The following is a 25549-nucleotide window of genomic DNA, read 5'->3' as shown; positions in this document are numbered from 1 at the left end:
TCGCTCTTCAATAGTTTTGTTCCAACTTCTCAAACCACACATTCAGTATATCCTATGTATTCATTTCTTTGCTTAGAAATCCAATACCATCTCAAGTTTCAAGGCTACCAGCGTGCTGTTGAATTACTAATTTCTCTGTATTCCTCCTTTCCCTTCACATTCTGCCTCACTGCTAATCTACATGTTTATATGACCTCTATCATAATTTAAAGATATCTCAATATATTAAACTGCTTTATTAAAATCTAAGTTCCTGTGCTTGCTTTTTAAGTCACTTTTGATATTATCCTCTTTTATTTTTATTAACAAAATCTTCATAATGTATAGATTGTAGATATAAAATATATTTGTATATAACTGTGGTGATAGCAATGTATAGACAAAAGTTGGCCAAGCATGGGCCAGTATTGGCTGCTGACTCTGTTGGTCGATGTGGGGAGGGGACTAGATCATCATCCTTCTTAACCAATATTAGATTGGGCCTCCTTCAGCTATTACTCAAGAAGGCAGAGAAATCCAAGTAAGATGAGGACCTCTTTGTGCCACTGATGTGGTTCACTCACAATGGGTTTGCATGAGCGCTCCATGTATAGCTGTTTTAAGTGATTTCTAATTACACTATATACACAGCTAGTCAGAACGGCTGCACTATTACCATTTACAATAAATGTTTTATATCTTGGAACACAGCGCCAGTAAAAAATAACAAATGAAATAACAAAAGGTGACTGCTTTACAATGATTGGGTTGAGTACAAATGTACATGACCAGCTTTCTCTGATGACAAAACTGAACAAATGTACATACATCCCAACATTTGAAAAATGCAAAGAGGGACAAAAAGAAATGCTGCGCAGAAATTCTTTTGACCACGCCAATTTTGTGACCACACCCGCTAAATTCCACTCCCATTTTACAAAATTTAGCAGGTTGTAAAGATTTCTCGGGGTTTTGGGTTTTTTTTTATGTGTTATTACAGCTTTGCTAATAAAGGTAAAATTGCTCTTTAAGATGCACGTCTCAGTTCCCCCAAGCGACCTGTTTATCTTATTAATTACAATTGTATCTAAGCGCAGGTATTGAATGTTCTGGGTTTCTGCAAAAAACCTACTGTTCTAATTAAGTTTGAGAAACTTTGTATCTTTATTGGAGTTAGGTGCAGGGAAATGAGGGACCTTTCAATAAGAATCCAGAACTGAGCTGTTAAAATCAGGACTGTCCCACGAAAATCAGGACGGTTGGGAGGTATGCATGGGATCATTGAAATTTGTCTTAGGCAGGCCTTGGCCAATAGGTAAACTTTCCAAGGGGGGCCATAGGCTGGGCTTAGGTTGGCCTGAAACCTGAAACAGCAGGTTGCACCTATAGCCAGATACCCCTGTTCTAGTAAAGTGATTCCAGCAAAATTCACTGATCTAGAATAGCTAACAGCAAGGTGTGCCGCAGGTAAAAATATTGGTAATTATTTACTACCTCCAAAACAATAATAATTTATTTGTAAAAGAGATACGTACTTTGTTATGCACTTTGGAAAACCAGCATGTATTACTTAATTATAATGCACACATTCCCAACACAGAAAGCCAAAAATGGCCCTGAAAAAACGTGTTAAAAAAGCAGCAAAAATTAAACAGCTAAATGATCTCAGCTTGCTAGTTAGTTAATGTCTATTCTTATAGCTGTCCTTGAGCTGCAAGCCATTGTGCATGTCTATATTTCTATAGAGCAGCACAGATGGACCAGTATGTGGGTGGTTAACGTGTGCAGATCCACCTGTGCTATTCTTTTTCTTCTAAATATTACTGCACCAATAAGTGCTGCACTGTTGGCTAGTCCAGCATAGAGAGAAACAGGGTTTACACAGGCTTCCCGTCTATTTGCCCTGTTTTTGTAGCAGACCGTTTAGGGTTCACCATGCATTTATGTTTAACGTTGGGTTTTCTAATTTATAGTTCTCTTGCTATGATTAATTGTATTAAAAAAAGGTGTTTTCATATTCATCACATTGAAATGAATCAGTGCCCCAGAGCATTAAATCCAGCAATAAATTTCTAACACTGCAACCAGAATTTAGGAAGCCGAGAAGCAGATGTGAGCATCAGTTAATCAGCTGAGAATAAGGAATCAGGAATAAAGTGTAATGGAGCTAAAATATTTTGATTAAACCAACTAAGAAGAAAGGGGGGGACTACATTTATTCTGCATATGCACCTGTCCAACTAACATGCTTATAGCTTCATTTAACCTTGTACAGTTTCTTTGACTTTCCCACAGTTAAGAACTACAGCACCATGTAACTATGAAAAAGGGAGCTGTCTGTGCAACACCGAAAATGGGCTGCCTGAGGGAGATGTTATAGGTAACTGTTAATAGATTGGCCTACGAACATGAATTTCACTAGAACACCAATCAAATGTTAAAGCTCCTCTTAGTTACTCTCATTTACCCAAGTATTTACATCAGCAACAGACAGAGTAGGGCTTTGACACTGCCTGTTAGCTTACATATTTTGACCAAAGTGTAGTACAGGTATAGAATCCGTTATCAGAGACCAGTTGCCCAGAGCATTCCAAATTTAGGAAAGGTCATCTCCTACAGACTTCATTTTAATAAACTAATTTCCTTTTCTTTCTCTGTAATAATAAATGAGTGCCTTGTACTTTATCCTAACTAAGATATAATAATTTCCTTATAGGATGCTAAACAATCCTATTGTGTTTATTTAATGTTTAAATGATATTTTTGCTGACTTAAGGTATGGAGAAACAAATTAAAGAAAGATCCCTTATCTGGAAACCCCCAGGTCCCAAGCATTCCGGATAACAGGTCCCTTACCTGTTCTAACACTTTTTTTCTTTATATTTATTCATATAAACCTACCTAGAATTAACTTATGTGCAAAACAGATGTATTTCACATCTAGCAAATGTTTAACCCCAGAATGTAGGTTCAATCTAGCACTGGCATATGGCTATTTCTAGCATCTTTAACACTACAGCATGGTGCTGGTGATTTACTTCTTTGTTTCATGTCCAAATGGCTTGGTCCACATGTTTTGCAATTCTGTCATTTGAAGATGACCTACTGCACTAATCTGGTCATCTGTGCAACAAAATTGAGGTCTCTATCACATCCTGATCAGCTAGGGGACTCCAGCAGTAGCTAAAGTATTTTGTGTTCTAAGCTAAGTAATCAGGCATTCTTAGACCACGTTACAAATTGTGACCAGTCAGTTCTTGCTTAATTAAGTCCTGAGAAAATGAAATTGCTCTCATGGACCTCGTAAAGACAAGGGTTTAGACAGAAGCTTGTATTTACCCTGTAATATGTAGGCTCTATTAAACTTACATTTCAGATAAAATGCCATGGCTTTTGCTGTATAAGGAAACCCAGAAAACTCGAATGCAAGAATTTGCTATCTAAAAGCTTGTGAGTTTCAATAGCAGTCAATGGGAGATGTCCTAGGCAAAGTCAAGCCATTTTTTCAATTCGAGATATTTGAGTTTTTGACTTTTATTTGAGTTTGTAAGTTGTTTTATTTGAACGAGTTTACCACATTAATAACTAAGCAAGCATTCGATATGCAAGTTTATTCGATTTAGAAAACGAACTTGGCATCAACAGAACAGCACCACCACCATAACTCTTCCTTTGTCCATCTCATTATGTAGTGGGACACATGTCAATACAATAGGTCACAATGGGTGGGATGCTTACAACATAATGGAAGGTGTTGCACAGAAATGCTCATGGTTGTTGATGGAATGCTGACTTCAGAAAGCAAAATAATAACCATCTGCTAACAGGGCAAGCTTTGAAAGCAAATAGCTAGATAGTGCAAAGATTAGCTCTTTCACTCCACTATTAAAATGTGAGTACAAAAGCATGTCCATGAAAGCAGCTTTTATATAAACAGATCTTTCTGGGTAGCAGATGTTACAGTGATAATAATATGGGGTACAATATCTCTGTCACCTGTACAAGGCATCTGTAGTAGCAATTCTGTAAATGATGTTATGGAAGATAGAAAGGATTTCTAATCTCTCTTTCTCTGCTAGTTCTCTCCAAAGCCTGGTGGGATTAATTCCAAGTTTTACAACTAACTTGACAACAGTCTATCAGGTTCAACCCTTCCTAATTATCCCCAGAACATATATATACAAACATACACGTATTGGGACATACTGATATAAATATATTATGGATGCACTAAATTCACAATGGCACACTGTAACTATTCAAAGAGGTGACAGCTGCTCGGATGAGCAGCGAAATATCTTCAGTGATTACTCAACAAGTCCAGTTGTTCTAGATTAACTTCTGCTAGATATACCATGACCTGGATGAACGAAACTCTTCATAGATATAAATATATACAAACATATATAGTGGATAATGTACTGCCTACTGTAATATATAAAAATATCAAAAGTCACATTGAAGCTTCTTGACCATATAAATACACAATGCTGCAAGCTGAAATTTTTTAGAGGTTATGGAACTCTGAAGTGACTTCCTGCAGCCCTCTGTGCTCTGTTTTGAACCTGTAATCATGAGGGGAAGGAGGCACATAATTGTACCCTTTCCCACTGCCTAACTTGCTTGTCACTGAGCAGTGCAACTTGGCCCTGTACTTACTGCCTGTCTTTATCCAGCATGAGCTAAGCATAGCCAGGCCCCAGGCAGAAGCCCCTACATGAGCAACAAGAGTCTTGCTCCTTCTCCCCTTAGTGCTGTTGTCATTCTGCATGTAAATTACCTCTATAGTTTATACATGCATATTACTTTTTATAGGCTGTCTTCAGGGTAGATCCTAACTTTATACCCCCCAACATCTGTAAACCAGACAGAGGAGTAAAAGAAACATTTTTTGACTAAACCTGCCTTTTGGTAAACCCCTCCAAATACCATGAACGCAAAAAAAAAAACATGGCAGTAAGATCAGTGAAAAATTAGCCAATAACCCCAGACATGCCATTAAAAATTAATGGACATATTTAAAGCATTACCTTACCAACAGTTATACAAGAATAAACCACAAACTTATTCTTCTTTCCCAGAGCTGCTTGTCTCTCTCTGGCTCTCTATTTGCCTAAGTGAAACTTCTGTAAAAAAAAATCACAGTAGAACGCACAGCCATCCTTTATTTTCACCTCTTATGACTGGCATAATGGGACATTTAACCTGCGATACTGAGATGTGGGTTTTGTAGTGAAAAATCAGAGCTATTATGCACAAATCAAGACAGCTGCAATGTTCCTGACATGGGTTGGAATGTTGCTGGTGACTATGTTGTTTTATAACAGTGCCTAAAATATAACTATAGGGTCCGCAGGGAAAGTTTTAGGGCAACGGGACGTCCAACATTTCTGAACCTTTTTCACACCTCTCTGCCCCCACCTTCTTAATACTCTCTTACCTTTCTTTTCCACTTTCTTTAAATAGGCAATTAAGGTGGGAGGCTAATGTGTTCCATTTAAGCTCCTCAAGAGTTTTAGAGAAAGAGTGACATTTTGGTCCAATTGTTCTGTTTCTTTGTATTAGCTTAGATTATTTTACTGGAATGGTTTTAGCATCACTCCCCCTGTGCTTTATTATAGGGTTTACTGCTCACTGCTGCTCTTCATTCTACTTAAAAATTATAAGCCATTCTTTTTGAATTGATACTCTCTGCCTGCAATAATTACTCTTCACTTTTTTGTGCCACTCTTTCGTAAGCATTCCAAATATACATTTTATTCTTCACTTGTATTCACATTATAACTGTGTCCCTCTCTTATATTACTGACAGAAAAGGTAATCCTAATTATTGCTTTATTCCAGAAGAAAGCTTTTGGTTTTTTTTGTTTTTTTTTTAAAAAAGCTTCAATTAGGTTAAAAAATGATGGAAAACAAGGAAACTCACATAACTGGAGACATATTAATGGCCCATAAGAAAACAATTAAACATTGTTCTTTTTAATGATAAATTAGTTGGAGGATTAGAAACAGACTTGCACACAAAATTACAGCTATATATTTACTTCCGATAAATGGAACAGGAAGACAGAAGGCAATTTTTTCCCAGGCTGTGAATATAATCATCACAATACTGAAAGGAGCACTGTCGCTGGAATAAGCACCCTAACTATAATCCAAGCATAATCATTATTTTTACAAATAGGGTTTATTTTAAATATATAAATGACTCATTTATGAGCCCAAGTTGATGTGGCTATTGGAGAAGGAAAGGGTAAATCACGGGGGGTTCCAAAATGTTAGGCATCCCAGTGATTTTAATCACTTACCTGGTCCTGGTGCCCCTGTTAGGAGAAAACAGCACCAGCCCGGGGTACCTGCGAGCGAGTGTCTCCTCTTCCTTCTTCTATATTCAAGCACTTGCGCATGTGCAGTAGAGTGAAATACTGAACTTTAACAAAAAAGTCGTCTTTTCACTCTAATGCGCATGCGCCGGCCCCAGGATTCATAAGAAAGAAGGAAGAGGAACTCCCGGCTGGTGCGGTTTTCTCCTAACAGGGGCACCAGCCCGGGGTAGAAGGTAAGCGATTAAAGTTACTTGGGGGTGTCTAACATTGGGTTATATTTACCTTTTCTTCTCCTTTAAAGGTACTTGTGCCCAAACACAACAATTCCAGCTTTCCCTCAGAGTGCTGCATCAAGGAAAACACCCTAATGCCATGTAAATGCCAAGAACTGGTCAAATACTAAAATAAATCCAGATACTGATGTAACTTGTATTCATTTCAAAATCAAGTTGCATAAAATATTTACTAAGTTGCTGTAGAATCCTGCTCTTAGGAAAGAGGTTCCCAAACGTATCATCCCCTCCCCCGAGCAAGGGATCCAAAGCAGTGAATGGAGAGCCCAGTTAGGTTGAAATTTGGGGTAAATGCTCATTTACTGTCTTACTCATTCATAAAACATTAGAAGTGTCATTGTTAAGGCCACGTTTTAATATGCCTGTAAACTTATTTTCAGGTGGGAGGTTAAAGCAAAAGTGGACATATAGGGTCTGATTTACTAATCCACGAATCCGAATCCCTAATGGGAAAAAATCGGATTGGAAATGACTTTTTCGTATTTTTGTGATTTTTTCGTCACTGTCGCGACTTTTTCGTAGCCGTTACGACTTTTGTGAATTGTCGCGACTTTTTCATAGCCATTAAAACTTTCGTGAATTGTCGTGACTTTTGCATAACCATTACAAATTTTGTGAATTGTCGTGACTTTTTCATATTGAGCGCTCAAAAAATTTGCAATAATTCGCAAAAAAGTAGCAAAATACCGATCATTACGAAAAAAAGCGCATTCGGACGCTTTTCGGACGTTCATGGATTAGTAAATGTGCCCCAAAGAGTTGTATCTCTAAAGAGTGGAACCAGAGCCCACTACAGTCTGCCCAAGTGAAATTCCACCACTCTCTATTCCAGGGGTGGGCAAACTTTTTGGCTCAGGGGCCACATTAACTTTTAAAATTTGACAGATGAATGACGCACAGGCGTATGCACACACCGCTGCCTACTACTCATGCGCACAGCGCGGGCCAGATTAAAAAGGCCAATGGGCCAGATGTGGCCTGTGGGTCGTAGTTTGCCCACCCCTGCTCTATTCACTTGAATGGGGCAGGGGTGATAGCTGTGAATACAGAGAGGCAGAATTGAATTCCTTAAAGGAGAAGGAAAGGCTTCATCATTTATTATTTATGTATGTAGCTATCTATCAATATATCATCTATCTATATTTTTATTGAGTTATTATCTATCTATATATCTATCTATCTATCTATCTAGCAATCATCATTTATCATCTATCTTTATTTATATTGAGCTATTCTCTATTCATTATTTATATCTATCAATATATTATCTAAAAAATCTTTTCATTAAAACCATACAAGTTCTCGAGTTAGAGAAATCAAATGACACTGGCTTTTTCAGACATTAACAAGAAATGAACTGTTGTTTACACCAGTGGCCCCCAACCAGTGGCTCGTGAACAACATGTTGCTCCCCAACCCCTTGGAAGTTACTCCCAGTGCCCTCAACGAAGGTGCTCATTTTTGAATTTCTGGTTAGGAGGCAAATTTTGGCTAAAGCCAAATAGAGCCTTCTGTTCCAGTTCACATATTGGCTACCAAATAGCCAATTACAGCTTTTATTTGCACCCCCAGGTACTTTTTCCCCAACACTTCTTCCATTTGAATGTGGCTTACGGGTATAAAAGGTTGGGCATCCCTGCTGTACACCATAGTTAGTAAAGCTGCAAAAATATGTTTGCTTGTGTGGGAAAAGCTCTTTTATCTTTTTGCATTGATGAAAAGTTAAGATCCATCGCTGACATGAGAACATCATTGCCTGAAATACCCAGAAATAATTAGCTGCCTGACATTACACAATTTTCATTCTGTGTCTACAGCATTACACTTAACTGCTAATTACTTAGCCCGACTCTGTCTTTTAATTATCAGATTTCTGAATTGCAATTCATTTGCAACGGTAATTCTCACTCACTACATTCATATCATTTACAACTACAAGAATGAGACATTCATGGGAATCCAACTAACGTAATGGATAAAACACACCTGTTTAGTTAACTGGTCACAAAGTAGATCATTTATTTGACTGATATGATGTACAGGAACACATGAGGCTGATGAATGGAATTACATACTTTAAATAAAATATTTTCTTATAACTACCTTCTTGCAGTGTAATTGTGTGACATGATATAATTAGGCTTTTTGTGGGTAAGTGCCAATTTTATTCAATATTGTCTGTTGTAGGTCAAATTCTAAATATGTTAAAAGAGATAATGGAGACCCATCAGAAACACAACAGGAACCCAGTTTTGTTTCTGACCCCTAGGCTGAGAATTCCTGAGAATCCCAAGATGTAAAAGTCACTTGCTTTCAGTGGTTAGTTGGAAGGCTGTGGATGCCAGAGCAGCTCCCATTGCAGAAGAGGAAAACAGCCTGTTTTTATGGCTTTTACAGAACCCTTGCTTAACCGCACAGAAACATTCTGTATAGGTATTTGCAATCAAAACAGAAAATACCAACATTGGGTACGCAGAGAATGCATTGTTTTATTAAGATTACTGGTTCCATAAGGAAAGGGTGGATTACATTACTCTCCTTTACAACCTGGGTCGGTCAAGTGGGAAAGTGAGTTTGGTAAAGTCAATTATTCATCACTAGCAGCACATATGCCTCTTTTTCCCACCAGTACACTCTAGGAGTGTAAGGCAGTTAGGGTTGAGCTTGAAAGAGCAGTTCTGAGCTCCTACATAGGACTGGCAGTTTTGGAGGTATCTCTCCTACCAAGTCTGTCCGCAGGGGAGTGTCAGCCTGTATTACACTCTGTATGTGGTGTTGCCTATACCACTGGCCTTAGAGAAGCTGTATTGTGAGTAACCCTGTGGATGTTAAATAAACACTTATTATTTTGTTGTTTTCAAGAACCTCTGGCACCCTCTGTTTTTATTTTTCTGCAAAGCAGTAAGAGAGGTGTAGTTGCACAACACCCTCACCTTCCTCTTCCACTTAGCGAAGGCCCATTCTGGTTAAGAGAGTACAGTGTAACCCATGTTCTACTGGTACTAGTCCGTGAAGGCAGCTATTAAGCAGAAATAGAGGTTACAAACATATGCAAGGATATGGGATCTCTTACACAGACACATCTAGATAGCTCCTAACAATGGAAAGGCCATCTCTCAAGTCCACGTTAAGCAACCTAATCAATCTAATTCAATTTTTTTTGTCTCCATTTTCTCTGTAATAATAAAACAGTACCTAAGCTGCATGAATCCATATTGGTGGCAAAACAGTCCTATTGGGTTTATTTAATATTTATTTATTTATTTTAGGTTTAAAAAATAACTAGCCTTCCACAAATGCCAGGCCCCCTTAACTGGTCTTCCCCTACTACTTCCCTACACTGTATATTCCAGTCAAAAGTGTTCCTACATGTAAACCTGTCATATACATGCAGCAGAGTTCACAGGTACTATCTTGTGCCTGTTCTGATCTTTATCTGTGAGTCCAGTGGAGGCCAGTTGTGGAGTGCTGGGGTATAGGGTAGGTATAGTTCTCATTTAATGTATGGTGATCATAGTTACAGAAAAAAACTTTATCTGGAAAACCCCAGGTCCCAAGCATTATGGATAACAGATCCCATACCTGTACTGTTGCAGCAAGGTTATTACCTGCACCTATAGGTCCAACAGCAAATGTAGGACTTACCTAACAAACGAAGCTGGCAGTAGGCTTTTTGCATTGGAACACATTGAAGGGGACCACATTGCTAGTGCAGGAGCAAAATTGTGCTCTCTATGCTAGAATACATGAATTGTCATTGAAAAAAAAAAATTGACTCTTTAAAGATACCAGATGCTGCCATTTGCCTCCCCTGATCCCCGGAGCAGTCCTGGGGACAAATATTCGTACTTACATCCCTGTGTTTAAAAATGTATGCATGCATTCACCGCAGCACATCATGGCTTGGGATGTACAATCACAATCATTATTACTATTTTACAAAAGTTTTCCCACAAAGTATGTACATTTATTCTTCATCTATCACTTTTCCTAGCCAATCTCAAGGTGATCTCAGACACTAGTTATATTTTATTTGTCTTTTCCTGTCATACATCAGCCGCACATCAGACAGAATACGTCAGGGAGGTTAATTCAGCAATCAGACAGCAGTATAATAGCTATCACTAGTGGGCGGCTTCAGAAGGTTAAATGTGGAGCCCAAGCAGACAAGAAAAATGCAGTGTATCTTTATTAATGAGCCTGAACTGTAATTGTACATTCAGACCTCAATTGTACATTCATGGATGTTATATTACCTTCAATTTGCGCTTTTTCCATTGGTCTTACCAACTCCCTATTTGGGAGTTTCCCTGATATTAACCTTTCTCACAATTTTCTCCCAATTTACACAAGCTGATTCATGTCCCTGAAATAAGAAATAAGGGGGGTGACAGAAGAAGGATAGTATATACAGCACCTGTCACAGACCATCCTAGACCTGAACAATGAACAAACCTTGGTAATGTATTTAAGTTGTACATGGAGATGCTGTTTGATAAACCAGATGAAATGTGATTATTAACAAATGTAAATGGGACAGATCCCCCTGGCGTTTGCTTTAATTACAAAATTAATAATTAATTCAGGAAGCCCAGTAATAAATAGTGGTGAGTTTACCAAAGATGTCATTTGCATTCCAGATTTAAATCATCATTTGTCATTGATTCAGTACTAATATATTATTACTGATAGAAACTGCATATATCTAGCAAATACATGGAAAATACATTCATTTATAAAAATATACCATATAAGTATTTTTTTTTGTTCATAGATGTAAGTTGGAGCTGTTGTTTTTTTGACTTTGTAGAGGCAATCACTGGCAGAGCACCCCTTAAAAGCCTTTACTATTGCACACAACAGTGGCACAACTCTGCGCCAAGTAGGGTTTGCTACTCTGCGCCAGGCTCCCCCCACAAAAAAGTCTTCAGAGGGGAGCAGAATAGAAAAAACCTACTTGTCCCCCTTTCTCTCCTACTTCAGAAATGGTAGGGAGCAAGGATTTATATACAAAAATACAGGAAGCAGGTACCTCTATTTTTTATGTTACTGGCACCCAATATGGCCTGTAAATACCTGTGCTCCTCCTTGTAGTGAGAAGCACAGGCAGCAGTCACATGCTACTTACATTATAGTCATTCTACACTCTCTTTCTCCCCAACACACTCACTCCCAGACTGGCAATCTTATGACTTCTGGCAAATGCCAGAGGGGCTGCTATAAGATGCCATGGACAGTCATTATTTATTGGGCTGGTGGGGGGCTGTTTGAGCCTCTGTACTTGAAATGCAAGGGCCTACATTATGGCTGCTGGTTTACCTAGCCTTCTCTGGCAGTGACATAATGCACTGGCTAAATCAGAGCCATGGGAACATGTACACCACATCTCTCATCCTAGGGCAGCGATCTAGACTGCTGCCCTATATGTATGCATGTGTGTAGAAAAAAGGATCAGCATAGGCTAAGCCATACCTCCCAACACTGAAAATGGAAAGAGGGACAAAAACAAAATATGTTGACCATGCCCATTTTTGCAACCACACCCCCTAAATACCCCTTCCATTTGACTAAATTTGGCAGGTTATTTAAAGTTTGAACAAATTTCTGGGGTCTTGTTTTATGTGTTGTTACAGTTAAAAAAAGCTGAAATTACCCTTCCCTTTAACTCTCTGCCAAAAGCCCACTTATTTAATTAAATGTAAGAAACAATGTTTCTAATGCAGGTGAAGCTTGTTAAGATTTCTGGGCTCTCTGCCAAAAGCTACTTTTTATTTAAGTTTGAGAAACATTTGTATCTTTTTTAGCTTCAGGAGATCAAAGGGAAATGAGGGACTTTTCAGTACGAATCTGGGACTGCGGGTTGAGCTGTCAAAAGAGGGACTGTCCCGCGAACATCGGGACAGTTGGGAGCTATGGAAGCTGCTACTGCACCACAATATCACGTGGCACGGTGGACACCCAGGATGTTAGGCAAAATATGTTAGGGTAATTTTAAACCAAACACTGTCACCGCCACTTTTTATGCCGCACTACTTTTATGTATAACCTCTAGTGCACTTATAATCAATGCATCCTTGCTTAATGAATTTTAATGAATCATGGTGTTCCTTTTGCGTTGTCGTGCTGGGGTCTGGACTCTGATTCCAACCAGGGTGTTTTCTGTGAGGAAGTGTTCACCTCCCACTTACATGGATATTACACATTCTTCCACATTACAACACTGGGTAGCACATGTCTGTCTTTGAAGTTATGGATTCCAAGTAAGAACATGGTGAAATGTATTAGTGCCACGCAGTTCTACAAAACTCCTAGTTTCCAGCATAATATATTCCTGATTGATATGTTTTCTTATATCACAGAATAGGCTGCAGGGTTTCGGTACACTAATAAATCTGCTCTGATCCTAACTCTTCTCTTATACACTTACAAATTCTAGACACTGAAAATGGAAGTACTGGTATGGGACCTGTAATCCAAAATACTCTTGACCTGGGGTTTTTCATAACTTTGATCTCTGTACCTTAAAGTTTATTAAAAAATACTTTAAACATTATTTAAACCCAGGGCCGCTTCTACCATGAGGCAAAGTGAGAACCTTGACTCAGCCGGAAGTGAGCGGCCACTTACCAGCGGCAGCAAAAAGCCAACACTGGTAACTTTTACAGCCGAACTTTTGTTTTTTTAAAACGAAAATGTGGCTCTGCTAACTAGCAATGCAGCCCCCTCTGGACCCACTCCGATGCTAAAGTTGTAAGCACGAAGCACCAGCAGCCCCAGAATCGCCACTGTTTAAACCCAATAGGATTCTTCTGCCACCAATAAGGATTTATTATCTTAGTTGAGATCAAGTACAAGATATAATTATTATTATTATTACAGAGAAAAAGTAAATAATTTTTAAAAATTTGAATTATTTGCTTGCAGTCTATGGGAGATGGCCTTTTCATTATTTGAAACTTCTGGATAATGGGTTTCCGAATAATGGATCCTGTACCCTAATCTTTATACTGCTACAACCCTTACCCATCAATCCCATATGTGCATGCACAAAGAGTAGGACCGTGTCTATTTGTAATGCAAGTCCTGACAGTGCAATCTACCTGCTGATTTTACATTTCGTGCTCTGCTTGTATAGAGGTTTCTATTATCATGGCAAATGTCTTTCTCCACAACATGAAGGTGATACTCCTCTATGGTTTATGCAAATCTGCTGCAGTCACTGTTTATGACCCCAGGGATTCTGACTGCTGGGATATTATAAATTAATAAGTGGTGGATTCATTTCTACCCTGATTCCTTTGTCATGCTGAGTCCCCAATCCAGCCACAACCTGGTTACATTGTTATAAACTAGCTATATTCTGTGGCTCATTTATTAACACTTGGCACATTTACCCATAACAGTAATAAAAAGCAAGCGGTTGCCATAGGTTACTGCCCACAGGCAAATTATTGATAAATTAGCTCAAATGAGTGCAAACCCACAGTACCACTCTCAGTACCCCCCATTAGCTCTACAGGTATAGGAAAACATTGGTGTATATGTCTTTTAGCCACCCTTTCAAAATTATCTAGAATAGCAAATGTCTCACCCTAACTGACTTTTAAAGAAGAACTATACCCCCGGATGCTAAAGGCCCCTTAATTATAACTGCACATGTGCAAGCAGGTTAACTGGAAACATTCTCAAAGCATTGTACAAAGAAGTAATTTTGCAGACTGGACAATGGAAAAGGCCTAATTCACTGCAGGGCATGTACAGTATCCCAGTGCATCAGAAAATGGTGCTGACAGCATCTCTTTATGAATGGAGTTTAAGAGCTTTCACGCTCTGCGATTCAAGCCAATGACCACAAAATAAATACTGGATCATTCTGGGGCTGAGGCGGCTGAGCATAACCAAAGCGCTAAAAGTGACTCTCCTGCTACAAATAAATATTGTCAGGCTGCTACCAGGCAGCAATTTATCATTCCTTGTTTACCAGGTCTGAAAATCCTTATGTATTGCTTGTACCAGCTAAATATATATATGTATGTATTTGTACAATGATTATGAAAACCTCTCGCAGACAAGATCAAAGTTACTGTATGCATTTCATGTTGGTACACTATATGAAAAATAAATGGGAATACAGTTTTTCACCCAAAAGAGGGCATTTCTGTTGGTCACTATTATCACAGATAATAAAGACTGATAGTTGCATATACAGGTAGGGAAACCCATTCTCAAAAAACCCATTTTCAAATAAAAAAGTACCATATGCCCCGTAGTCCTGTTTCAATTAAAAATCTTAATTTTTGACAGGTGTTTTTGCACTGTAACAAGTTTCATATATCAGTTATCAGTATTTATGCTACCATTCAGACCTGAACACTGCTGTTTCGTTGCAGCGTAATTTAATTCTGGAAACTAAACAGGAGCCCTTTACAATGAAAATAATCACATTGCTATGCTAGGAGCTTAAAAAAACCGTGAGGGGACAAACTGCAATGCCATCTTTAAGCATTTCAATATTCAAGTGCATGCCGTTACTTGGTTATCAGGAGTCAGATGACGTCCACTGCTTTCACACTCTCCCATATGGCACAAAATGAAACAGAAGGTCAGAATCAAATTCACTGCCTTTTCAGAACAGATTTAGCTGTTTTCCTCCTGACAATGACATTTTGTGCCTTTTATCATTTTTGAACACTGAGCAGGGCACATACTGTTTCAGAGTTAAGACGTAACATTTGTGCCAAAACATCTGATACAGAGGGGTTTTTTTTTGGCGGGGAGCTTATTTATTAAGGGAACACAGAGCAACAATTAAGCAGTACCTGCAAAGCCTGTCATTTTGCGATTTTCGCCATGCCCACTGGCAACCCATATATCTGCCAAGATTGAATTTAATGAGCAGTAGTAGTTTATCACATGAAAACTCGAAACTATTAAAGGAGAGGAAAGTCATTTTGGCATTTGTCACATTAGTGCTACCTAGAACACTATATTAATCAGCAGAAAGCTTTACTATACCTGAGTAAGAGCCCTAGAAGATCCCTCTGATAGCAGCTGCCATTTTAGCTTGGTCTTGGTAGCTTCCTGCTGCAGTTATAGACACTGGAAGCTCAGATCACACATTATCACTTAGATTGTAAGCGCTACAGGGCAGGGATCTCCTTCCTACTGTGTCTCATACCACATGGCACTTATTCCCTGTGCATTTATATATATTTATTGTATTTATTTATTATAACACTTGTCCTCCCTGTGTGTAATTTTGTAATTTTGTGGCACTTAATAAATAAAGTTATACATACATACATACTAAGGGTGGGGGCAGTGAGTTCTCATGCATTCTAATGGGAGGGGGGAGCAGGAGAAGGGAGGGGGAGGTGGAGAGGGAGAGAGGAAAGAATTGAGCAGACTCAAGCCCCAACCCCAAAAGAGCTCTAAAAGAGAGGAAGTCTAATACCGAAGAACATGTTCCCAAAAAAAGAAGACAAGAAATCCTGTGTTTCTTTTGATAGAGGACTTAGTGCAGCTTTTCTGTGAGTATCTATGGCTGTATTTACATTCAGACCTTTCTGATAAAGCTTACTTAGTTTGTACTTTTCCTTCTCCTTTAAAGTCTACAATTGAACAAGGAAATAAGTTTTGCTTGGTTAATTAAATCTGGGCTATTGTCATGTACACGCCCATAATGGACACATCAAAAGCCCGTGGAGGTAATTTCAGGAAATTCGCGGGGGCTGCACCAATAGTCGCCAAGTGCCGGATATAATAAGCTACCACGCATTTAATTTATTTTGACGCATCAGGCGCATCTCACTGCACTCTGAAATTGCACTTTGCACACTGCACTTGTGGTTATAAATTACCCTTATTATGGTCAAGAATCATGAGCTTCCCATTAAAATTGAGGTTCACCTTCAGCTTATTGTTTTCAAATACTGCAGTACACCAAATGGGCATTTTCAATTTCTATTTTTTAAACATGAATCAGTTGTGCATGCTCTCTCCCATGTTTCCTGTTGCTGCTCATTAATGCTGGCTCCTGACTCCTGTTTAAAGTGTTAAAATTTCACAGTTGCTGCCAAAGCCTGAAGCCAGGGAGCATGCTCAGTAGGGGCTGAAGTGGCTGCTGGTGAGAGACGTAAGGTATCAAACTGTTTAGAATGTCAGCGACCATGTTAACATTTCATCAGAAAAGGAAAGATGTTGTTATTTGGAAACAGTTATTTTGTGACCTTCGTCTTAACCTGCTTCATCAATGCAGAACCCAAACTTCATTCAGAATCCCCTGCTTGCAATATCCATCATCATCGTCCTTCTTTATATACTGGTACCTGTAATTCATTCATTGGGAGCAGCCCCAATTACATATTAATGCCTTCCAGAATGCTGGACTTTGTGGGATACTGGGATATTGTTCCCTTTTTCCTCTGACTTACAGTTGGAACTCATTTGGCACAGCAGCATCTAACACAAAGCGCTGCGAGCCACTGTCATAATGCAGTAAACTGAGTGTAATAAACACATGACAATACTAGACTAAGCACATAATGTAAGGATTGAAAAAGTCAACAAAACCATAGCAACAACAAAAAACTGAAACTGGTAAGCAGCATTTCATTTTTTTCCCCCATAACCCCTAACAGTGTATATGCCTTCTACATATCATTCTGAAATACGTGGCTGTATATATTCAGCTCTGAAATTCCAAGAGCCCGAGCAATTTTGTATAGTTGTGCTGGGTCAGACTCCCCCAAAATAAACAAGATGCATGCTTTAATCACATTGTACTTTGGTTATTTTGCAATCTCCTACTATATATATATAGTATGGGAGTTTATCACACCATTGCACTCCCAAACTGCAGTCCAGGTATGGGATCTGTTATCCAGAAACCCCTTATCCAGACAGCTCTGAAATAAAACAAGCCATCTCCCATAGACTTCTATAATTTACATTTTTCAAAATTATTTTTCTTTGTAATAATAAAACAGGTCCTTGTACCTTGTACTTGATCACAACTGAGATGAAAATAATTATTAAAGGCAAAACAATCCTATTTGGCTTATTTAATGTTTAAATTATTTTCAAGTAATCCAAATTACAGAAAGACCCCTTATCCTGAGCATTCTGAATAATAGGTCCTTTACCTATACTATAAATATAGCTACTTCTCCTTTAGCTGAAGTGGCAGTGGGCAGCTAGGAGTTCTGCTACTACAATATCATGCCAAACTGTGCCTGTCCCTGTATTAAACTTTATGCTGCATGAGGTGCGCGACTGCTAAACGGTGTGATTCCCACACAGGAAAACAAACAGTCAAGGCAGAGGCACAAAAGGCAGATATGAATTAAGGTCTAGTGGTGGAAAATGTATGCAAAGAAGCTAAGGAAAGAGGAGAGGAGGACTGAAGAATTGTGACAGGGAAAACTGCATAAAGGTAACTTTGCAAAGAGCAGTAGAGAGGGATTGAGACGTGACAGTAGGAGAAAGAACATTGAGTGCCTTATGGGGAACAGCAGCACTACGTGAGAAGGAATGAATTGTAGCAACTGCAGCAGATTGTGGCAGCCGGTCCTGTCCTACTAGATTTATACGGAAAAGACGAAGACAGCAGAGCTTACAGATTTACTCAGACAACACAATTTTATGGCAGGAGGAATTTTCTCATTATGGCTAAAGAAAAGGCCACACAATTACTGACAATCAGCGGCTAAAAGATGAAATAATTAAAGCAGCTATAGAGAAGCCCAGGATGCTGTTACACTACATCATTTGCTTGTTGTTGAACTACACCCTCCAGTCTTCTATGCAACAATTAAAGGAGAAGGAAAGGTATAATCACTGCCAAAATGTTAGGCACCCCCAGTGATTGTAATCGCTTATCTGATACCCCAGCTGGTGCTCCTGTCAGCAGAAAACTGCACCAGATTGGGGTACCTGTGCAAGAGTGATCCTCTACCTCCTGTTTTCTTTCTTTGCCATCCCGGGGCCCGCACATGTGCAGTACAGTGTATAAGTTGGCTTTTTTGTTAGTTCAGCTTTTCACTCTACTGCTCATGCACAAGCGACGCAAAGACAGAAGAAGGAAGAGGTTCACTCTCTCACAGGTACCCCAGGCCGGGGGGAACATTTTAGCAACCCCCAGTGATTACACCCATCCCTAAACCAGGGCCAGAACTAGGGGTAGGCAGAAGAGGCAGCTGCCTAGGGCGCAACGATTGAGGGGCGCCAGGCAGGAGCCTCTCCTGCCTACCCCTAGTGCTACTTTGCAATGGCCAATCTAATCGCCCCGCCTCCACCGCCTCCTGTGCTTTGGCGTGCATGCGCCGTTCGGGGGGGCAGGGAGGTGGGTGGAGTTGGCCGACCGGTTTGCCTAGGGCGCCCGGTCGGCTTGGCTCGCCCCTGCCCTAAACTAAACGACACAACATATGAGCTGCATATGTATTTGTCACCATTGGATTCCATAATAATTCTGATATTAAGAAAAAAGCAGAACCCCTAACTAGATTATAACAAATCAACTGACTGAAAACCAAGAGAGTGCACAGCTATAGAGAGGCAGGGCAGATTCTGTAGGGGAACACTGAACTGGAAGGTGTTTAAGAAAGTCCATCCCTCCCACTATTTCAGGCCAGCACCACCCTCTGGAGAAGTCATGTTCTACTCAACCCCTCCAGCTGTCTACTACAAATCCCTGCCTCCGCAGCAGCCACATTCATGAAGCAGCTGAAGGACCGGAATAATAACATCTCTCTACTCTTAAATACTCTCTTACAAGTAGGGACTTGGTTTATTTTCATATGTCACTATTGTATCCCTACATCTTTGTGCAAAGCTATACAATATGCTCTTATATGTATGGAATCTATTATCCATAATGCCTAGGTAAGGGGCTTACCAGATAAGAGATCTCAATAATGTGGAGAAGTGTGCCTTAGGGCTGCTTCCCCTGTAAGTACCATACAGTGCATAAAAAAATAGCAGCCTGTCGATGTAGAATCTACATTTCCAGGTTTATGGTTACATTACAGGAAAAGGTGCATTGCAACGCGGTTTAATTGATGCAATCCTAAAAAGCTGCCAGGGTAAAGGTTAAAAGAAACAACAACAACATTGTTTTGGCATTAGAATTGATTTCTGATTAAGAAACACACAAAGTGCTGTGTTCTTATTACCATGAAAGCAGTCAAAAATGATGAAATTAGCTTTGCCAAATTTTGAGGCTTTCTGAAAGACAGGTTTCCAGACAGCAGATCCCATATCTGCCCTTTATATGCAAAAGTTATAAAAATATATTTCTACCTGCTTTAATATAGAGATAGTAGCCTTGCAGCACTGACCATTTTACCACTGAATGAACATAACACAATGGAAAAATGTAAAAGTTCCAAAAATAGTTTTTAAACTTTTCATGCATAGTTCATTTTTATTTATAATTAACTAAATAAATGTTTACTTTCCTTTTGTTTTTTAAATTGTACTTTGTGACCTTTTGGCACCTTTAGTATAACTGTCCCTTTAAAGCAGTGATCCCCAACCAGTGGCTCGTGAGCAACATGATGCTCTCTGACCCCTTGGATGTTGCTCCCAGTGGCCTCAAAGCAAATATTTTTTAATTCCTGGCTTTTGGGCAAGTTTTGGTTGCATAGAACCAGGTGTACTGCCTCCTGTAGGCTGCCAGTCCATATAGGGGCTGCCAAATAGCCAATCACAGCCCTTATTAGGTACCCCCAGGAACATGTTTTATGGTCGTGTTGCTCCCCAATTCTCTTTATATGTGAATGTTGCTCACGGGTAAAAAAGGTTTGGGATCCCTGCTTTAAAGGCAGCAGTAACACAGACCTACTGTGTAGATTGTACGTTGTATAACTTTATTACCTGTGATGTTGAATCTGTGACCTCTGTAAATGCCACAGTCTCCGAATATCTCAGCTGTAAAAACTAAAATGCATGTGTAGTGCCACAATAATTCAAAACCAATATAAAAAGAGAGAAAGCTTCACTTACCTGAAGGAAGCAATGGCCTAAAACAGTATGTTCTTGGAGGGATACATTGTAAAACTGCTGCAAGAAGATTGGATCATTGTCATTGGTATCTTCAACAGTTATAGTAATGGTACAAGAGGAAGAGAGAGGAGGGCTACCATGGTCTGTTGCTACTGCTACTAGATTCAACACAGGAGCAGATTCATGATCCAATAATTGTGCAATGCTCAGGACTCCAGTACCTGGTTCCAGGATGAAAGATGATGAATTTTGGCTCTCCTGGAGAGAGTAAGTTACCCTTGAATTTGGGCCATCTTCATCCAAGTCCTGGGCTTTGAGCATTAATACAGCAGTTCCAATTGATGTAGCTTCAGATATAGTAGCCTGGTAGCCTTCTGGCTGCAAGAACATTGGCGGCTGGTCATTCAAATCTGTGACACTTAGGAGCAATGTCTTGTGACTCTGTAGTGGTGGGGAACCTGTATCCCAAGCAAGTATTTGCAACTCATACATGTCCTTAAGTTCTCGATCCAGGGGTGCATTGACGCATAAGAAATAAAGTTGGGGTCCAGCAGGCTGAAGAGAAAAGGAGCCCTCCCCACCCTCCAGTCTGACAGACACACGCTGTTGCTCCACGAATGTCCTTTTGATCAGTGGTCCTAAATTTGGCATTGAGTGGTGCATCACATTTTCTTGCTCGTCAACCATCTTTGTTGTCACCCCTTGTGTTTTAGGTTCTTCTTCTGGCCATCCCTCCCTCTTTTCTGCATTTTCCTGCATCAACCTTCTTTCTGTATCACCTTCCACCCAAACTTCATCTTCAGACTCCAAGTCAGGGTCAGACACAAATATTCTAGCAAGATACTCCCCAGTTCTAGCACCCTCAGAAACCTCAGGCCTACCACTTTCAGTAATTAGTGTGATGTGTATACCTGGGCTGTTATCATTAACATCTAGCACCTTCACTGTTAGCAAGATACTTGTAACCTCAGGCTGGTCACCACCATCTCTAGCTTGCACCACAAGCTGATGAATAGATATTTGCTCTCTGTCCAGGGGCCTGCTTACACTAATCTCACCACTTTCCTCATCTACAGTGAAATAACCCTCCCCAAATCGTAGACTGTATCTTACCTCCCCATTACTTCCCAAATCTGGGTCAGTGGCATGAACAGTACATACAGAAGTACCTATAGGGGCATTCTCCCATACCCATCCTTTATAATCAAGCTGGTCAAAAACCGGGGGATTGTCATTAGCATCCATTACAACAATGTCAACAATTAGCCTTCCAGTCCTTCTAGGATTACCCCCATCAAAAGCTTCCACCTCTAACTGGTAATTATCTAGTTCTTCTCTGTCTAACCATTGTATCAATACCAGATCAAGAGGATGAAGAGTAGAGTCAGCTCCAACCCCTTCTACCATTCTCTTATCGTGGGTTCTGACATCCTCTTTATCCCTGTGTTCTGCAACATTAGTGGCAAACGTATCTACATGTAGTTCAGAAGCATAGTCCTGCCAATGGGCAGAAGAATCTATGCCATAGTCTTGTCTTTTAGTATCTATTTCCTGTAAAAGGCCTCTACCTGCACCCACGCTAAGATCAATATATTCCGTGGGTTTTTGGATTTCCTCTGGTTTGCTTTTTAGACCTCCCAAAGTACTGGTTCTACCTTCACCCCACTGTTTCTCTTCTGCTGCCTCTTCCCAAACACTTCTGCTCACTCTGGCCCTATCACCGTGCACTTTATCACTAATTTTTACAGTTTGTCCCCAGGTAGGCAAATCCTCTTCAACCCCTGAACCTTGCTTTCCATGTCCATACCTGATAATGAAAGGTGCCTCCTGGCTGCCCCTTAGTAAAGCATAACCCTTTAGTCCATGTTCCCCAATGTCAGGGTCCCAGGCTGCAGGCAGTCTGAAAGAGGTACCAGGTGGAGTGAGTTCAGAGACCTGCAACTGCAAGGAGTGTACAGGAAAAGTTGGGGAGTGATCATTTACATCCCTAACAAGGATGTCCACCTGTACCACCTCCCCTTGCAGTGTAGCTGCCACAAAGCTGTAATGTTCCCTTCTTTCCCTATCCAGAACCTGTAATGTACTTACAATGCCAGTCTCTGAGTCCACCTGGAAGTCCCTTAGAACAAGGGACTCTCCATCTTCCTCTGACAGGAAAAAACCTTCTCCTGGGCTTCCCTCGGGTAGGCCTGCACGGATATCCCCCACCAAAGTACCAGGGGGCAGCCCCTCATCAACAGCCAAACTGAGGTTATACACCTGAGCCCTACAGCAGCAATCTGAGCAGAACAACAGCAGCATCAGCTGCAGAGAGAAAGTGCTGAAGAGCTGGCACTCTGCCCTGACTTTCACCCCATTACTCTTGCTTCCTATTATATACATACTGATAGGGCCCCTATCCTGCTCCTAAAACACCTAGAAATAATCCAGCAGTGTTGCTCTCATTCAGCCATGCACAGAGGTCCCTTGGTTGAGGAAGTCTTTTGGGGGCTGCAAAATCCCCCTACTCCTCCAGACGTTTCCTAGCTTCTCCAGTATGTGAAGTTCATTTTTATATTCTGAGGATGTATATATTAAAGTCCCGATGACCTGGCAGTCTCTGTTAATTTAGTCCAGAGATCCAGAAAAAAAGCTGTATCCTGTCTGTCTTCTTGTCCTGTACACAGAGTAAAAAATCCCCCGTATTTCCATTCACATCTGGATTCCTTTGCTCAGTGTGTGTAGTTTTCCCACCGATCAGGTCAGGTGCAGCTCTCCATCATTACTGGACTGTGTGTATTGTGCTCTCTCCCTCCTTCTCTCTTTATTGGGAAGAGGAGCGGAATGAAATCCCCTGGAGGCAAGATAAGTGATAGCAGGGAAGAAAAAAAAGAAGGGAAAAAGTTGATAGGAATAACAAGTGTGTGAGAGAGAGTGTGGCAGCAGCTCAGCCCCGCAGTGCTACCTCCTCCCAGTACAGACACTCTGTGCCTCTCGCTGCTCTGCCTGCGTCTAGCGCTCTGCCGGCTCCTCCTGATCACGTGATCCCCAGGCAAGGACAAAGCTGCTGCTTCCATAGAGCACTGCGGTACGGTGCGCTTACTTACTAACTGCGCCCTGCGCTCTGCCCGCCGAGCTCCGCGCACTCATGCCGCACCTTAGCACTAAGCGCAAGCGGAGCGCCCAGACTGCAGTGCGTGTTCAGTACATAGCCAGACGCTCAGCTGCGTATGAAGAATTGCCTTGAACTTCTATTGGGGCCCCATAGGTTATTTTCTCCAGATATCAATGTATGGGCATTTTTGCGCCAGTATTCAATGCAACCCCGACCGGTTGTGTAGCTACAGTATAATAATAATAACTGTCTGAGCAGGGAGACTGAATCGGTACAGTAAATGAAAGGTAGGAAAGTCTGTGAGCTGCAGCCACTTCGGACTGATCGAGAGAAAGGACTAAATAACCGATAGGGGCAGCGGGGAATGCTGAATCTGCCTCCCTACACTGGCCATACACGACCAAAATCTGCTGATATTCGGTGCGTGTATGGCATGTCGGCGAGTCGACCGATATCGCAGGAAGCTGCTGATATCGGACGACTCGCCGATCGGCCAGGTTAGAAAATTTTGATCGGGCGCCATAGAAGGCGCCTGACCAAAATCTGCTGAATCGGCAGAAGGAGGTAGAAATCCTATTGTTTCTACCTCCTTATCTGCTGTTACAGCCCTGACGGTGTGTGGCGGATCTGACGATGTTTCGTGCGCACATTGTCAGATCGCCACGTGTATGGCCAGATTCATCCCTACACAAATCGCGCTAAGAGATAAGAATGATAAGTGATATAAAGCTGGCCATACACATGGCGATCTGATGATGTTTCCGCGATCTGACGATGGTCGCACGAAACATTGTCGGATCCGCCACGCACAGTCAGGGCTGAAACAGCAGATAAGGAGGTAGAAACAATAGGATTTCTACCTCCTTCTGCCGATTCAGCCCTGACGGCAGATTTTGGTCAGGCGCCTTCCATGGCGCCCGATCAAAATTTTCTAACCTGGCCGATCGGCAAGTCGTCCGATATCAGCTTCCTGCGATATCGGTCGACTCGCCGACATACCATACACGCACCGAATATCGTACGAAACGAGGTTTCGTACGATAGTATTGGTGCGTATATGGCCAGCTTGACTCGGACAGCAAGGGACACACACACACATATATATATGTATACAAGTTATATTGTAGGCTGGGGGTAAATTACTTGTATAAGTAGAAGTTTATTCCAATTCCAATAGATGTCTATCTTACATTCTGCATAATTATTAGAAATAAACAACTAATTTAGGGGGGAATTTACTAAAACTTTTTTTTTGGTTATAGGGGCAGATTTATCAAAATGTGAGAAGAGAGTTTACCACAGTAAAACATATCCACTTTCTGTTAATTTTAGAATTGTATTTATCAGTGGGTGAAATGTAGAGTTCACTATTTGATAAATACACTTCTATACATTTTATAGAAATTAATGGAAAGTGGTTGAGTTTTTCCATGGTTTGCTGTAATCTCACACTTTGATAATTGTGCCCCTAATATTTGCAACCTCAAAAAACTCCTTTCCACGAATGGCAGTCATTTATCAAAAGATCGGAACTGAAAGAGTCTGACCAAAAAGTTGCAGTTTAGTAAAGGCCCCTATAAACATCTTTCTGATAATTATTAACTAAAAATGTCAATGGTTAAAATTATGTAAAATGTAATTGCTATTGAAAAACAGTGAGTCTGCCTTTGCTATATTTTGCATTGCAGGTTCTGACTACAGGTGCCATTGAAACAATGTTTTAACAGTCAGCTGTTGGGCTCTTTGTTTTTCTCAAAACCTGAAAAAGTCGCAGAAAAGAAGCAAAACTTTTCTAAAACTTATTATGCGACAAAATTGCAACAATTACTTATCCAAAAATACACCAAATAAAA

The 25549-nt window shown here is 40.4% G+C and overlaps 1 protein-coding gene across 1 annotated transcript in view; it reads right to left on the bottom strand.

The window, feature by feature from the left end:
* dchs2 (dachsous cadherin-related 2) overlaps positions 1-23550 on the bottom strand; it is a 172217-nt gene extending 148667 nt beyond the window's left edge. The window contains exon 1 of the mRNA XM_012955977.3: positions 20603-23550. Within this exon, the coding sequence (XP_012811431.2) occupies positions 20603-22984 (2382 nt within the window). The 5' untranslated portion in view covers positions 22985-23550. The remainder of the gene's footprint in view (positions 1-20602) is intronic.
* Between the last annotated feature and the right edge of the window lie 1999 nt (positions 23551-25549).

Source organism: Xenopus tropicalis, chromosome 1 (genome assembly GCF_000004195.4).
Source record: "Xenopus tropicalis strain Nigerian chromosome 1, UCB_Xtro_10.0, whole genome shotgun sequence".
NCBI classification, from domain to species: Eukaryota; Metazoa; Chordata; class Amphibia; order Anura; family Pipidae; genus Xenopus; species Xenopus tropicalis.
The sequence above is the reverse complement of the archived record's forward strand: the minus strand, read 5'-3'. Positions and strand labels throughout refer to the sequence as shown.